Source organism: Arvicola amphibius, chromosome 7 (genome assembly GCF_903992535.2).
Source record: "Arvicola amphibius chromosome 7, mArvAmp1.2, whole genome shotgun sequence".
NCBI lineage: Eukaryota > Metazoa > Chordata > Mammalia > Rodentia > Cricetidae > Arvicola > Arvicola amphibius.
The window spans coordinates 39193235-39210281 of record NC_052053.1 but is presented as its reverse complement, the minus strand read 5'-3'; the positions used below and the strand labels follow the sequence as shown (position 1 = coordinate 39210281).

At 37.9% G+C, this 17047-nt stretch overlaps 1 protein-coding gene across 1 annotated transcript in view; it reads right to left on the bottom strand.

The window, feature by feature from the left end:
• The window catches only part of Lrp1b (LDL receptor related protein 1B), a 1542993-nt gene that overhangs the window by 432504 nt on the left and 1093442 nt on the right, over nt 1-17047 (bottom strand). Inside the window, exons 38-41 of the mRNA XM_042055373.1 lie at nt 15964-16090; nt 15680-15831; nt 15277-15401; nt 11948-12319 (exon numbers count right to left, since the gene is read on the bottom strand). Of these exons, the coding sequence (XP_041911307.1) occupies nt 11948-12319; nt 15277-15401; nt 15680-15831; nt 15964-16090 (776 nt within the window). The remainder of the gene's footprint in view (nt 1-11947; nt 12320-15276; nt 15402-15679; nt 15832-15963; nt 16091-17047) is intronic.

Genomic DNA, 17047 nt, shown 5'->3' with positions numbered 1-17047 from the left:
TGAGAAGCCTTCATCAACCGCTCCCCTCAAGGCTCAGGGATCTTTGCAGAAGAGGAAATGCAAAGAGGGCACGGACCAAAGGTGGTGGATGACTTCAATGAAACCGTGTCTTCCCATCACAAGAGGACTGATACACACGACTCACAGAAAGTGTGGCAGCAAGCACAAGAGGCACACAGGTCAGATGGTGTCACAGCACTGAGGGGCAGACATTTACAAGAGATTCCACTCCTAAATAAGAAATTATTATCAATTTGCACTTGATACCTGCTGGCAAAGGGAAAATCAGTTTTCTCCAATGAAGTATCACTGGGCATGTAAATCACTCTTCCCAGCAGGTTCCGTGTCCAGAAATATTTGAAATAGCACACACACACACACACACGCGCGCGCGAAAAATAAAAATAAATAAATAAAAACTTCATAGATATTGGGGGTTGAACTCATAGGAGTTTAAAAGGAGAGAGACATGAGCAAAATATACTGTAATTTTTAAAAATTAAAAAAAAAGGAAAAATGAAGTCAATAATATAGGACCCACATCTACTGTAACTTGTATACTTTAAGAAACAGAAATATGACAGTTGAAGAGTGTTCAGGGGTGTGTCTTCACTGGGCACAGGGATGCAAGGATCACAGCGTGAAAATGACCATCGCAGACCAGAAGCTCTTCCAGAGAAGAGCAGAAATATAAACATCCTACTTTTGGACTTTGTTCCTTTTTTTTTTTTCTCATGGTTTAGTTTTTTTATATTTAAAAATTTCCATCTCCTTCCCTCCTCCTCCCCCCTCCCTCCCCTCCTCCTCCCCCTTCCCTCCCCTCCCCTCCACCTATACCTCCCCTCCCTCCCTCTCAAACTCCCCCCAGGTCCAGGAAGGTGATTGACCAAGCTGAGAAGGCTCCCACAGAGCCCGTCCATGCAGAAGAATCAGAGCCCAGCGCCATTGTCTCAACCCCACCCCCAAAAAGAACAATGTAAAGAATGATGTTTTTAAAAATGCATAGTAAAGAGAGCTGGTGGATTTTCTGAGAGTCAGGGAAGGCATACTTTTCTCTCACTTGAGATAATTGAGGCCTGAGTGCCTGCTGGTGTGAGGAAATGCTAAGTGAAAATAGATATATGAGGAGTTGATATAGGTTAACCAAGCAGAACACGGGTTAGGAAAGAGCATGTTGAATTTTTAAAGCAAATTAGACATTTAAGAAAATTGAATTCAGGTATATTATTTCATGAACACATGTCAGAAAACATGAGGTTTCACATTCTTTTATTTTGTGCAAATTGCACAGGACAAAAATGTTTCATGAGACACCGTGTTAAAATGTACGTGTGGTTTCTCATGCCGTGGCTTTTAACTCAAACATTTGTCCCAAGTACCTCATCAGAAGGACAAATTGTGATGTGTAGACATCAGTCCTAAGTTTTCTACTTTTCAATGAGCTGCTCTGCATTCTGAACATATACTTCAACAGTAAATCGGGTTAAGCATGCCATGATTTTCAAGTGAGCACCTGAAATCTATATAAGAGGGTTTTAATCAATTACTGAACTTGACTTCTCCACACATTTACACAGTTCATGAGAACTGGGGAAGATAGAGGAAATCTCCTTTCTGATATTACTAACTTTGAAACAATGGTTAAATTCCCTCCGAACTCTGTTCCCTGTTTAGCCCTGGCAGCGAGGGAAGTGCCTTTTGAATAGAGATTAAATTAACCTCATTTTCTCTCATTACCTACCAGACCAAAGGTTCAATCAACAGGCTCTTTCACAGATGCTTTCAATCAGAGATAAATCATTAGTAGTTTCTGCTATGTATTGAAGATAAAATGTCCCCTCGCTAGCTCTTATCATGAATACTTAGGGAGATGGTGGGAACTACACAAGGCAGAGTCTAACTGGGAGCAAGCACCTTCCTTAATTGCTTGCTTTGGAAGGTGAGCAGCCTTGGCCACAGATCCCTATTGCATGATGTGCCGCCTCACTTCAAGCCCAGAAAGACACAGACATGCAACTACGGATAGAAACCACAAGCCAATATAAAACTTTGCCACAATTTCTGCTTTCTTCTTAGTAGTTGTTAGTAACTACATAATTTCTGACTACTATAGTCCCACCACTACCAAAGGTAAAAATCAGGTCTAGTCATATACTAAGGGAATCAGGTGGTTCAAATAGAAGAAACTCATGCCATCTTTAATATGTAATCTCGTGGTATCTTTTCTTCTTTCCTAATTACTTTGGATCCCAGCCATGCATATTCTATTAATAGAGCATGAACTCCTCCTGTCAAGTAATTCTAAAACATTGTTTTTTGCATGTAATTTGTGTATGTGATTTCACTAATCTTTGCTGCTTTTATGGGAATATTTTATCTAGTCTCTTTGATGCATTGCCTTAAAGCTTTTTGAGATTTTTCTGTATGTATTGTATCACTGAGGAGTTCTTTTAAGGAGTTATCTTCTGTGTTGCAGAGATGGCTCAGAAGTTAAGAGCACAGGTTGCTTTTCCAGAGGTCCCAAGTTCAATTCTCAGCAACTGCATAGTTAGCTAACAACCACCCATGATGAATCTGGTGCCCTCTTCTGGCAGGCAGGTATGCATGCAGGCAGAACACTGTGTTTGTAATAAAAATATTTTTATGCAAGATATTCATCAGCATGGCTATAGGATAGGGCCATTTCAGGCTTCCTCTACTCAGCTGCCCAAGGAACTAGCTGGAGACATCTCCATGGACACCTGGGAACACCTCTAGAGTCAAGTCTCTTGCCAACCCTAAAAAGGTTCCCTTAATTAAGATATATACTTCCCTGCTCCCATATCCACCCTTCCTCCATCCCAACTTTCCCATTCCCCCAAGCTCCCCCCCATCCTCCCCTTCTCACTTTTCTCTTCCCATCTCCCCTTACCCTCACTCCACCTCCACCCCCAAGTTTCCAATTTTTGCCTGGCAATCCTGTCTCCTTCCAATATCCAAGAGGATAACTATGTGTTTTTCTTTGGATTCAGCTTCTTATTTAGCTTCTCTAGGATCAGAAATTCTAGGCTCAATGTCCTTTATTTATGAATTGAATCCACGTATGAGTGAATACATACCATAATCATCTTTTCAAATTTGGGTTACCTCACTCAGGATAGTGTTTTCGATTTCCATCCATTTGCAAAAAAAATTCAAGATGTCATTGATTGTACTGCTGAGTAGTACTCTAATGTGTACATATTCCACACTTTCTTTATCCATTCTTCCATTGAGAGTCATCTAGGTTGTTTCCAGGTTCTGGTATTACAAATAATGCTGCTATGAACATAGTTGAACAAATGCTTTTGTAGTACAATAGGGCATCTCTTGGGTTTATTTCCAAGAGTGGTATTGCTGGCTGGATCCTGGAGTAGGTTGATCCCGAATTTCCTGAGAAACTGCCACACTGATTTCCAAAGTGGTTGCACAAGTTTGCATTCCCACCAGCAATTAATGAGTGTTCCCCTTACTGATGAATATCTTGCATATCACCATAGAACCTTCATTTGGCGATGGATGGAGATAGAGACAGAGACCCACATTGGAGCACTGGACTGAGCTCCCAAGGTCCAAATGAGGAGCAGAAGAAGGGAGAACATGAGCAAGGAAGTCAGGGCCGCAAGTTGTGCGACAACCCACTGAGACGGTGGGACTGATCTAATGGGAGCTCACCATGGCCAGCTGAACTGGGATTAATGGAACATGTGATCAAACCGGACTCTCTGAACATGGCAGACAATGAGCGTTGACTGAGAAGCCAAGGACAATGGCACTGGGTTTTGATCCACCTGCATGTACTGGCTTTGTGGGAGCCTAGTATGTTTGGATGCTCACCTTCCTAGACCTGGATGGAGGGGGGAGGACCTTGGACTTCCCACAGGGCAGGGAACCCTGACTGCTCTTTGGACTGGAAAGGGGGGGGGGGGGGGGGGAATGGGGAGAGGAGGGGGAAAATGGGAGGAGGTGGAAATTTTTTAATAAAAAATATTTTTTAAAAAAATTAAATTTTTCAAGAAGAATTTTGAATTGTGGGGATTTTTCAGATACTTTTTGGATAAACATTTAACCTGGATTTCAGCATTCATTGTTGTAGCAAGTGCCTTTGTAGTTACTTTTGGTTGACCCTGGCTCTTAAATTACAACCACCTCTTTTATAAATGACCAGCTCTGACTCCATTCCTTTGGAAGTTGATGGCCACAGTTCATTTCTGTGCTCAAGAACCTCGAGGATTAATAACATTCTGGGAGGCAGTGACCCAGGAGGAGACAATGCATAGTGCATCTGCGTTTCACCCCTGTTTCTCAGATTAGCAATTTCTTCTTCATATCCATTGTTAAAAGTTATATAAAGAGCTTCTATGTTTTAAACATGAACAATGGCTTCAAAGGATGCATTTTAAATAATGTGCTATCAAGGAGTTTGGGAGACGAAACTATGGTCATATATATTAGAAAATTGTGTGTGTGTGTGTGTGTGTGTGTTTTCCTTATTGTGGACTTCCAGATGAAAGAATAGGCATTGCGACCTTATTCCTGCATACCTATTATCCATAAAATATTCTAGGCACTTAACAAATACTGTCTTGTATTTAATAGCTCTTATTATGGTTTCTTTAGAGCTTAGAGAATAACTTCCTGCAAGAAATGAAAAGTGTAAGGTGAGACCTTCCTTCCACCATTTTTCATACTCAACTAAATTAAAAGTCTAAGCATGATTATGATTTAGATCTCTGGTTTATTATTATTATTATTATTATTATTATTATTATTATTATTATTTTGGTGGTGGTGGCGGTTGGTTGGTTGGTTTGTTGATAGCTTGCTTGCTTGCTTGCTTGAGATAGATTCTTTCTATGAAGTTCTGACTGGCATGAAACTCACTGTATAGGCCAGGCTATTCAAATTCATAACATTTCCCCAACTTCTGCTTCCTTTATGCTCCAATTAAAAGCCTGGATATCATCTGATATTTTTAAATATATAGTGAAGTACTGTCAAGATGGTACAGCAGGAAGAGAGGCTTCCCAACAAGTCGGATGATGTGAGTGGCTCCCTGGAATAAACATCATAGAAGTAGAAAGTTGCTTCCTGAGCTCCACACCTGAACTGTGCTATGTTGGCACTCAGATGCAGACAAACAAAAAAACAAATATATTTTTTAAAAATTTAAAATATTGATTAAAATTTCCTGAAATGAATCATTTGTCACCTAGATAACGATAGGGTAAGAGGTAACACAGTACCAGATTTAAGCAGAGAAAATGTACACATTAATTGTATACATAGAAGATAAGCCAGGGTCTCTAGGCTTCATACTTATGTTCATTTTATTATTTTATTTTGCAGTAAGGTAAGTCAAATCTTAAATTCTCACAAAGCCTCCAATGTAAAATTATAATGTTTATACAAATTAGCAATTTCTTGGTGGTAAAATTGGTAAGGAGAATATTTCAAAAATGTTCATATTAATTAGACTCAATCTGAACTTAATTCATTATTACATTGCGTCTTAATATATTAATTAATATCTGTAATTATACTAATTATTTTTGGCATGGTAAGTATTCTAATGTACACAGTAAAAATAATTTAAAACAAATGGTCAACAAATACAGTAAAAATATTTTTTGAATAATGCTTCTGTTGAATTATAATTACTTATTAAAAAAAATTATGGGACTCCACCAAAGGTTAACTCTTTTCCACTGAAACTTCCCCTCCATTCCCATGTGTTAGTTAATAATCAACAGACATACTTTCCACCAGAGACTCTCAGTGTCCACATTGGGCTGTCACTCACGTGGCCATTTTCACTATCCTCTCTTCCCTCCATTATGATCTCTCTAGATTTACCTCAAAGAAGGACCCTCAGAGGAGCCACTACCCATCTGTTTTCCCTGGGCATCCCAACTCTTGGTGGCAGCAGAGTTGCTGTTAGTCCTTTCTTCCCTGTCTCTCCAGACTTACTTGTCTTCCGTAGCCTAACTACAAGATGCCTTCCTGAAACACTACCTCCATTTCCTGGGAGCACCGCTTCTTGGTACAGACCCAGCTCACCTCTTTCTCAAAGACATTGCTGGAATTCTCTTCTAGCTCCTCTCCATTCTTTTTTATCAGCTGCCAATCCACAGAACCACTTTCTGCCAGTGATCTCCTGTGGCCAAACTAAGATGGGACTCAGCCAATTCTCACTATCCTCTCTGTAAGCAATCCCACTAGATCTTTCTCTTAAGTCCTCAAATCCTTTCCTCTAAACTCATTTCCATCCCTTTCTATCACCTGTGATCCACAACAGATATCACTGTCAGTGACCCTAAGCCACCATACTTGCCTAGGATTGAAAGTAGTCAACAGAAACTGAAGATCCATCTATGCATCCAACAAAGACAGAACCAGATGTCACCACAAGAAATACTTCCAACTCCATCAAAGCCTGGGTGCTGTGTAATAATCTTTTTTAACACTGTGAAGACTCATAACTCAATCAGTTTAATAAAAATCTGAACATCCAATAGCTAAGCGGGATTTGGGGTGCTGAGAGGACACTGGAAAGAAAGGTAGAGAGGCACTTGAGTTGTCAGCCAGAAAAAGAGGAAGCAGGATATGAACATGTGGTGCTGTAAAAGGACACTTCCATGTGGTAGAGCATAGAGAAGAAATATAGGTTAATTTAAGATGTAAGAGCTAGTTAGTAACAAGACTAAGCAATTGACTGATCATTTACAAATAATAAGTCTCTGTGTGTTTATTTGTCAGCTGGCAGGCAGAGCAAGGTGACTGGTGGTTCCACCTTAAAAACTCTTCCTACATAGATTCCATGAATAAATACAAACATGAATAGACAAAGCAATTTGCCTCCACCAGAATACAGTAACCCTGCAACAATGAACCCTAGTAAATGCAATAAGTTGAGGCACAAGACAAGGATTTCAAAATAACAGTTGTAACTACTTGCAAGAACCTTTAAATAGGGTTATGAAACCTAAGTAAACAAAAAATGAATGAGCTACATATGGAATGCTGAAAAGCAGAAGAATCACTAAAGAAATCTGAAATAAAACTAGAAAAGAAAAATTTAAGATGTCAAACAAAAAGCCTCAAAGGCAATCCTCACCAACAGACTACATGACATAGAATAGAGTCTCAGGTGGTGAAGACAAGGCAGAAGAAATGGAGAGCTTGTTCACAGAAAATATGGAATCTAAAAATACTTAATTATAAAACATTCAGGTTTTCTTGGTCACCCTGAAAAGTAAAAAAGTCTAACATCCATTAATAATAAGGATAAAAAGAAACCCATGTCAAAGAAATAGAAAATGTTTAATAGAATCATAAAAGAAAACATTCTACTGCATGTACTGGCTTTTTGGGAGCCTAGTCTGTTTGGATGCACACCTTCCTAGACCTGGATGGAAGGAGGGGGCTTGGACTTCCCACAGAGCAGGGCACCCTGACTTCTCTTAGGACTGGGGAGTGAGGGCAAGGGGGTTTGGGAAGTGGGAGGCAAATGAGAGCATGGGAGGATATGGAAATTTTTAATAAAAAATAAAATAAAATAAAAAAAGAAAAGAATCTTCAAAAAAGAAAGGATTCAAAATCTAAAGCAAAGATATAAAAAAACATTCAGAATACCAAGTAGACAGAACCAGAGAATAAATCAAGGTCTTATCAATAGGCTCAAGGCATATATCAAAGAAAACAGTCATTAATGACATAAAATCTGAATTGATGACATCTAGAAAATTTTTAGAGATGGCCATTTTGTCTTATGCTTTTAATTCTTGCACTTGTGAAATGGGCAGGAGGACTGACTTAATTTCAAGGCCAATCTTTTTTACAAACTAAGGAGAAACAAATGATATAAACAGAGGTGGCTCTTTCATGTCCTGGACACACAGTTCCAAATAATGAAACAAAACATTAATTACAAACTATTTCTCCTATAGATCAGGTTTATTACTAACTAGCTCTTACATCTAAATTAACCCATTTCTATTCATCTATTTATTGCCATGTGACAGTGAATTTTACTAGTCTGTTGGCATGTTGTTTCTTGGGTGACTGCTCACATCTCTCTGAACTTTGCCACCACCCTATTGAAGTCCTCAGATTTATTGTTTTGCCTAACCTTTTACTACCTGGCTGTTGGTCAAACATCTTTTATTATTAACCAATGTGAACAATATATATTTACAGTGTAAAGATGCATCCCAAAGCATTTCTGATTTCTGATGACTCACTGTCAGTAAAAGTCTAAATTATTAAAATATTTTAAATTCCACATTTTGTAGGTCTTTGAAATATTTGGTGAATACCTATCTATGTGAAGTATATCTTTTTATACCTAGGAAACCTAATTAACATGACTATAAGTTTGGCTATTATAGGTGAATACTTTATTCTTGTAAATCTATATTTCCTAACTATATATATTACATTTTAATTGATCTGTATAAAATATCTTAAATGGAAGAAAAAATATACATACACTATAACAAAATTAACATTAAATTTATAGCAATAATCTAAGATCCACACCAATGTAAAATCTTTTGAGATTTACAATTTTGGATTAAAGTAGATTCAATAATATACAACAATCAACACTTTTTTCATTATGTCTGTATTATATTTGTGTCTCTCATATGGGCAGTTGTGTGGTGGGAAGGAAAGGGGTAATATAAAGCTTTTAGGTGACTGTGGATGCATTCATAATAGGCAGCATAGAACAAGGAGAGCTATGGGTAAATGTGGTATAGACTCTGAAATCATGGTGTTGAATTTTTCACTACCCATTACACTAAAATGCATTTGCTTATCTCTTGCTTTGAATAGATCACTTATCCATTTCATTTGCAAAACATTCCTTCTCTGCTTACACATTTCTTCAAGGTTGACAATTCTACTAGGCTGTGCCATGAAACCACAGACCTTAAAAATCACACACCTCACCAGAAAAAGCTCAAAAGAGTTGGGAACCTGTCAAGTTACTGTTATGAACTAGTGTTTTTTAGAATAAATAACTCATTTAACTTAATTTTAAAATTGTTATTTGCAGCAAACATCGTAGTGAAATATCTGCCATGCACCCTGGTGTGTATCATTAATGCCATGCTATTCTTCTTTGGGAGTGAATGTGGTACTTCTTGGGGAAAGTGCCAGCTGATGCAATCAATCAAATCCCTGTCTTCCTTCAGAAGACAACCTAAATTCCTTATGTATATTGTCTCTATCATCACACGAAATGCTAAATAGATCTGTATCGAAGAATCAAGAATTGATTAAAAAAAAACAAATAAAATAAACCTAATATTATCCTTTCTTAAAATTTTTGCTAATGTAAACCTAGTTGTTTTTCCTCCATATAAACTGAAGTGAAAGTTTCAGTGACCTCCGGTGTAGCAGGATACACTGTGTTAGTGGAAATGAAGGTGCCATTATAGCCGGTGCCTTTATAACCTCAAAGCAAAGGTCAGCTCTATGAAAAAGACCGCTATTAGAACACTTATGTATTTGAGAATGGCTTGTTCTTTTGCTCACAGTAGTACACTTGGGATCCCCAGGGATTCACGCTCTGAGAAGCACAGGCCTCGAGTCATGCATCTCACCTGTTTCCCACCACCTGACCCACTCATTGCCATCTACCCAGGCGGTGTTCGTAACTCCGTTATGCACAGCACCACCTTTTAAAACTTTCATGAAATTCTTCACCAGGTCTATTTTTTTTTATTCTCCAAAGGCTTCAGGTATATTTTATATCTACTGTCTTACCATGCTTGTTGGCTTGCAGTTTTCTTCATTAAACTACAGCTTCTAAAGTTATCTGAAGAGATATTCATCCTTTACCACCAGAGTGCCTAAACTGTACCTGATGAATAAGTTAATTAATGTGCTGTGTTCAATATGATCACTTGCAATGATGAAGTCTATCAGAGTGAAAAATGACAAACTGAAAGGTAATATAAATGTAAGCCTCATATAGATATACCCAAAGAAGCAATTAATATCAAATATGAATGAATTCTATGATTAGTATAGTTACATGGTTGTTACATACACACATGAAAGAGAGACAGAGAAAGAGAGAGAGGAGAGAGAGAGAGAGAGAGAGAGAGAGAGAGAGAGAGAGAGAGAGAGAGAGAGAGACGAGACAGAGAAAGAGAAGTCAAAATGGCAATGGCCTGGGTCATAAATATACAAATTAGTATGAAATTTCTAATAATTATAGTAACTTTCTTTTCTTTTTCTTTTTCTGTTTTGTTTTTGAAATAAGGTTTCTTTGTAGCTTTGTAACCTGTCCTGAACACTAGCTCTAGAAGACCAGGCTGGCCTCGATCTCACAACTACCAGCCTGCATCTGCCTCCCAAGTGCTGGGTAAAGGCATGCACCAGCACCACCTGGCATAGATGCTAAATCTTAATTGTTGTCAAGCAAATGTATATGAATATAAAGAAGCTATTTTGGTTATTAGATTTCTATAAACTAATAAAATTATAAAATGATTATTGGAAAGCTTTGTGATAATAATTCTTTTCATAGACAATGGATTAAGACATAAATTAATGAAACATTTATGTTCAAACACCTGTAAGAAATAAAAAACACAGTTACTGGCTTGGTGACTTGGTTTCAGTTTTCTGGTTAAATTTGCTTCCAGGTTTCTATATTACACAAATATTTACATTTATGAATGATCACGTTTATCAAAAATATGAATTGTAGTATTTAATGTATTTATGAGATACATAATTCATTTATCAATAAATTAGATAAATAAAACAGTGTACACTGGGTGCAAAATTAAGTGTATGCTTGCCAAAGGACAAGATGGATTTGTGATCTGAAATAAATGTTTGAAATGTGTCACCATGGTCTGCTAGGTGTCTAACACATTGATCAACAATTCTCTTCTAAACTGGGCGGTGGTGGCACATGCCTTTAATCCCAGCCCTCGGGAGGCAGAAGTCACCCTGGTCTACAAGAGCTAGTTCCAGGACAGGCTCCAAAGCTACAGAGAAACCCTTTCTCAATCTGCTCCCCCAAAAAACCCAACATCCCCACAAAAAACCTCTCCTATAGTAAAGGATGATGATACATAGGTTTCCATAAAGAGCGATAGAACATGGTGCTCTCAACTCCAGTGAGATAATATTGATATTGGTGAAGCAGACATTTTTCATGTTTAAACCTATATTACTTAAAAACTTGTTATACATGTATATATAATATTGCAATTTAAAAATATGGAAACAAAGATTGATTCAGTACAACACAAAAAAGTAATAGGGAATAAACAGAAATTGCTAAGTCATTTCAGAGAATGTATGTGAAGATGTTGGTATTCATGAATGTCGGATGACAGGAATGAGGTTTCTGTACGTTGTGTGGATAGTTCACACTGAATGAAACATGAAATTCGAATGTTTACAGAAGGTTTTTTTCCCATGCTTTTCATTTGTTTTACAACTTAGAACCTAGTGCTTGCCAGAAAAGCTCTCTTACCACTAAAATGAATCTTGACGCTCAAATCATTTCTTTAACATCCCCTCTTCAAGCAATATCCACATGCTAATGATAGATAATTTTTCAGAAACTATGATTAACTGAAAATCATTAGAGATACTTTAATGTTACCATTTGACCCACACTTGAAAGAGATCAATTAAAACAATTATATACCCACATATTACCAGTATCACAAGACTCATACGCAGCAAACATAATGACAAAACACTGTATGATTAACAGTACTGTTTACGGTACATGTGGGTACCTGCTGCTTTGACACTGGTGGATTGATGGATGATAGAATCCTCATCATTCCTGAGCATGAATTCTGGGGAGTGAAACTGCTCCATGCACATCCCACTGTTTGTTTTTTCTAAGCTAAATTGACACACGAACACCTTAAAAGTTGGTACTTACTTTCGACTATTACTTGTCTATCTTCCCAGTTATCCTTAATCAGTTGTATATTCCCGAAGTGCGCATCGCTGTAAAAGATCCGATTGGTACCTTCTCTTTTTTGATTGTAGTCAAAGGCCAGGGCTATGATATTCTTGAAATATTGTGGGTTCTCATAAGGCCTTATGGGGGAATTTAAATTTGTTTCATCAGAAAGATGTATACTTTTCAATATTGTCCTTCCTGAGTATAGCAAATAGCCCTCGTGCCTTAGACAAGTAACTCCATCCTCAGCCAAATAGCCATGGGCACAGGCACAGGTTCTCCTGGAATTTCCTCGATAAAGACAGAGTTGCTTACAGCCACCATTTTCTTTGGCACAGACATTGGTCCCTGAGAAAAAGAAAACACCCAAACATACAATCATTTTTTGCTTTATGTTTGAAAAGTTTTATCCTATCTCTAATTGAAATATTACAACAATTATAACTATATTTTTAAAGATATGTCAATAAAAATGAAATACAAAACAATGATAATTATTTTAAATCAAAGGTTTTAGTTTCTTAAATTTTAACTTGAAATATATATTTCAAAGCCAAACAAAAGCATAAAGATTTGACTTACTAAGGCAAGAGATTTAGCTTACACCATATATTATTTACCCATCCGTCTAATACTAGGTGTCAAGACTGCTAATTCTAGAACTTGACTATTGTGAGAAGGCCATGATAAACATACATATTCACATATCCTGTTGTATGCTGCTTGAGAATGTTTTGAGTAAATACTTAGTCGTGGCATAGTTGGATCATATAGTTTCATGAGGAATCTCCACATACTATCCTGTAGGAGTGGCCAAACACTTTTAGTCTTCATGAAATATGCTAAAGTTTTTGTGTGGCTCCCGGAAAAGCTCAAATGTGATTCAAAAGTGTTCTTCTCCCAGGACTAAGGGAAGTAACAACTAAGAAGAACAGAACTGCTATATTTTAGAAAGTTGGAGCCTCAGAAAATCTGCCCTATATTCTTAGTGATAAAAAATTCAAAGAAGATGGAAAAAAGGGGAGGAGAGAGAGGTGATCCAAAAACTTCCAGAGACTTGGCAGAGGAGATGAGAATTCTGGGAAAACTGCCCCAGCATTCAACAACAGAAGCAGAAAGCCACTTTTTGACTTTTAGAAGGTCCCTCCTTGTAGTCAGTAATTAGGTAGATCTAGAAGATCTAGAAACAAATTGTCTTCAGAGCTGACTCTGAAAACCCAGAACTGATCACAGGACAGAAAAAGTGGGAATTGACCCATGAAAGAAGAAAATTGAATCAGAAAGTTATAGTGTGTTCTACAAAGTAGAAATCTAGCCTAGGACATACATTTAGAGTGTGATTTATAGATAAAGGCACCACACCTACAAGCCCCCCAGCTGTAGGCCTTTGCAGTACCATCTCTTGAAACCTGCCCACACACTTGATGTTGGATTCCCCTCTGTATGCTGAAAATACCAATGGTTAATAAAGGACTGCTTTGAGCCCATAGCAGAGCAAATCAGAAGGAACTAGGCAGGGGAAAACAAAAGTGAATGCTGGGAGAAAGAAAGGCGAGGCTGGAGAGAAGCCATGTAGCCTCCACTGGAGACAGAATTTGCCAGTAAGCCACTGCCACTTGGCGATATACAGATTAATGTAGATGGGTTAAATTAATATATAACAGTTAGCCAATAAGAAGCTAGAGCTAATGGACCAAGCAGTGATTTCAATAATATGGTTTCTGTGTGATTATTTGTGGCTCTAAGCAGGCAGGGAGCAGCATGAGGCCCTCGTCCTACACACTGGGCTGCCCAAAGGCAGAATGGCACATGCAGTTCTCTTCAGAAAGGAAGTGTATAGGACCACAACCCAAAGACTGCACACAAAAGAGGCTAGGCTCTGTGCATAGTTAGGGACTCCTCACTGAAACTATCTCTGTCTATTATGCAGATCTGCCTGAACTGGCCTTCCCCTGTAATCAGATTGGTGACTACATTAATCGCCATAATAGAACCTTAATGCAATAGCTGATGGAAGCAAATGAAGAGATCCGCAGCTAAGCACTGGGCCAAGCTCCCAGAGTCCAGTCAAAGAAAAAGAGAAGAAATTACATGAGCAAGGCGAGTCAAGACCATGATGGGGAAACCCACAGAAATAGCTGACCGGAGTTAATGAAAACTCATGGACTCTGGACTGATAGCTGGGGAGCTTCATGGGACCAAACTAGGCCCTCTCTATGTGGGTGACAGTTGTGTGGCTTGGTCTATTTGTGGGGCTCCTGGCATTGGGACCAGGCCTTATCCCTTGTGTATGAACTGGCTTTCATGAGCTCATTCCCTGTGGTGGGATACCTTGCTCAGTCTTGGTACAGGGAGGAGGAGCTTGGTCCAGCCTCATTTTAATATGGCCGTCTTTGTTATCTCCCTATGGGAAACCTTACAACCTCTGAGGAGTGGATGAGTGGTGGTGGAGGGAGAATGGGGAAGCTGAAGGAGGGGAGGGAGGGTAAAAAAAATGGAGGGAGAGGAAAGCACAGTTGATATTTAAAATGAATAACTTTTTTTAAAAAAAGGTAGTTGAATGCATTGTTTAAAAAGGATAGGTTTTATATGTTGCGATCTTTGGCACATGTAACATGTTAATTCAAAACACAACCTGAAGTCAGTGAGAAATCATGTGATGCTCTCAGAAGTGCCCATGAAGCACAGAGGAAATCGCAAATGGATGGCTTTGTAATTCTTCATCTCTTATACGTGAGGCATAAATGTCTCTAATTTTAAAAGGTCAAGTATGCTCTTACTGTTTCTTTGTAAGGCAGAATCTATGTTACTAATCCATTATTGTCATCTTCAAAATTATTAAAGTTTGTTCACATACAGAAATTGAATAAAAAGAATTTAAAAATAAACAAAACCATTATCAAAGAAGCAAGGATTCAGAAATACACATTGAAGACAACTGTTTACAGAGTCATAACAACTTTTATCCTAAAAGATAATCCAAAACAAAAAATTCAGTTGCCTCTCTAATACCATAGTTGTCCTTTGTATTTTTGTCATTATATATTTAGCAAGGTTTTAAAAACATATTTATTAGTACAAACCCATTCTCAAGTCTTGTCTATGCTACCTGTGTATGAAAAAATACAAATGTATATAGACTATAGTATCTTTATTTCCTTTGTTTTCTCTATGATTTTTATAAAAGAAAATCATTAAAAGAAATTTTGAGGCTTTGAACATAATACAAATCAATTCTGAATTTTTAAAAATAAACAAAACTAATACAAAATACATTGCTTGTATGTTTCATTAACTGTGCTGACCTTTCTCTCTTACTCGATTAAAAATTTTGATCTCCTTTAGGTTGACTCCAAGTCCGGTTCTCATGGTTACTGCTTCCGTGGCATCATTCTTGTGGCCCCTTCTGACCGACCCATTGGCATGTGCTCTGCCAAAAGTTGAACATACTAATTAAAATCAAGCTGGGTAAAACTGACGAGAAGAGATGGCTCAAACGGAAGAAAAATAGACTAGTTTTAGTGTGTGGTGCTGAAATGCTTGACCAAAGAATAGCTAGAGACCCTTGCTGGCCTCTTCTGGAAAAATTACATGGTTTTGTGCAATTCTTTCTGTAACCTTGCTAAGGGGTGGTTAATCCTACAAGGGCAAAGAAATGGCACTGAAATAACATTTCAAGGCTCAAATACTTATGAAAAAATAAATTACCTGTCAGACCAGTAGATGTAAGCCCCAAAGACTGCGACTGAAAACAGATCCACACTGCTCCCAGACAGCACCACCTCACGGTTCTCGCCAGTGTCAAGGTCAATTCTTTCTATCTTGTCTGTGCGAGCATCACACCAGTACAATTTATTTTCCTACACAGTGATTTGAAAGCAATAGTACAAGTGGTTTTGGTTATTTATTAAGAAAATAAGGGAATATTAAAATGAAAGCACTGCAAGCTGGACATGAACACATGTTAGAATCTTAAAAGCAATCCAACAGACCTCATAGTCAATGGAGATGCCATTGGGCCATGCTATTCCCATGCTTACAACCATGACCTTCTCAGAGCCATCTAGGTGTGCCTTCCCAATGCAGGGCATCTGTCCCCATTCAGTCCAGAACAAGAAGCTGAAATGAAATTGATCATTTATAATAACGAACAGATTAAAGTACAACAAATGTAACTGCAAAATGACAGCAAAGCTCTTAATTGTATAATGTTCTGTTGGACTAGATGTCCAAACATCAGGGAGGAGTTGCTCCAGACATCACTCACATGACAGGGCCCTTCAGTTTCAAGATATGAAGGACGTTCGATAGCTGTTACAGTCCATCTTTTAAAGCGAAAAGCCAAAGACACAAGGGGGGACCTGTAGGTTGTTTTCCTACTTATTGGATTGGCTTATTCAAAGGGTTACTAGCAGTGATTGGTCTATTCCAGGGCAGGAGAATAGCTGCATGATCGGGTGAGATAAAGGAGAGTCTCTGTGGTCCCTCCTGACCTTGTTCTAGTGACTAAATCAATACATCAGGAACTGAGTCAACATCTGTGGGTTGTATTTGCCTCAATTCCCAGAATGGAGTTATGTTTGAAGATTATTCACAAGGACACAGGAGGATGAGCAGTCCAGCATGTGTGTGTGTGGGGGTGACTGTCCCGTTTCCAAGAGAGAGTGAGTGTAAGGTTTTAGAAAAATGTCTTAGGGTTGAGGGGGCTTACAAATGCATTTTAGAGTCTTTCAGTTCATAACAGAATCAAATAATAAACCAGAGAACTCAATTTACAAATATCTCTGCAGTTGCTAATAGAATTTTATTATAAAGCATATTTAACCAGGAGTAGAAATAACAAGGATGGGATACAATAAGGACAAATATTTTAGCATTTGATTTATATGATGTTTCAAGGATTGGCAAACACATACAGACCACATATAAATTAGAATTTATGAGAAAATAGAATGAGGGAGTTGCTTTATTAAAGCATGTTTCTTTCGGTGCTTTGAAAGAATCAATAACATATACTCATCCTATCTGAAATTTCTTCTCTAACTTGGTGACTAATTTTCAGCTTCTCCTTCATTA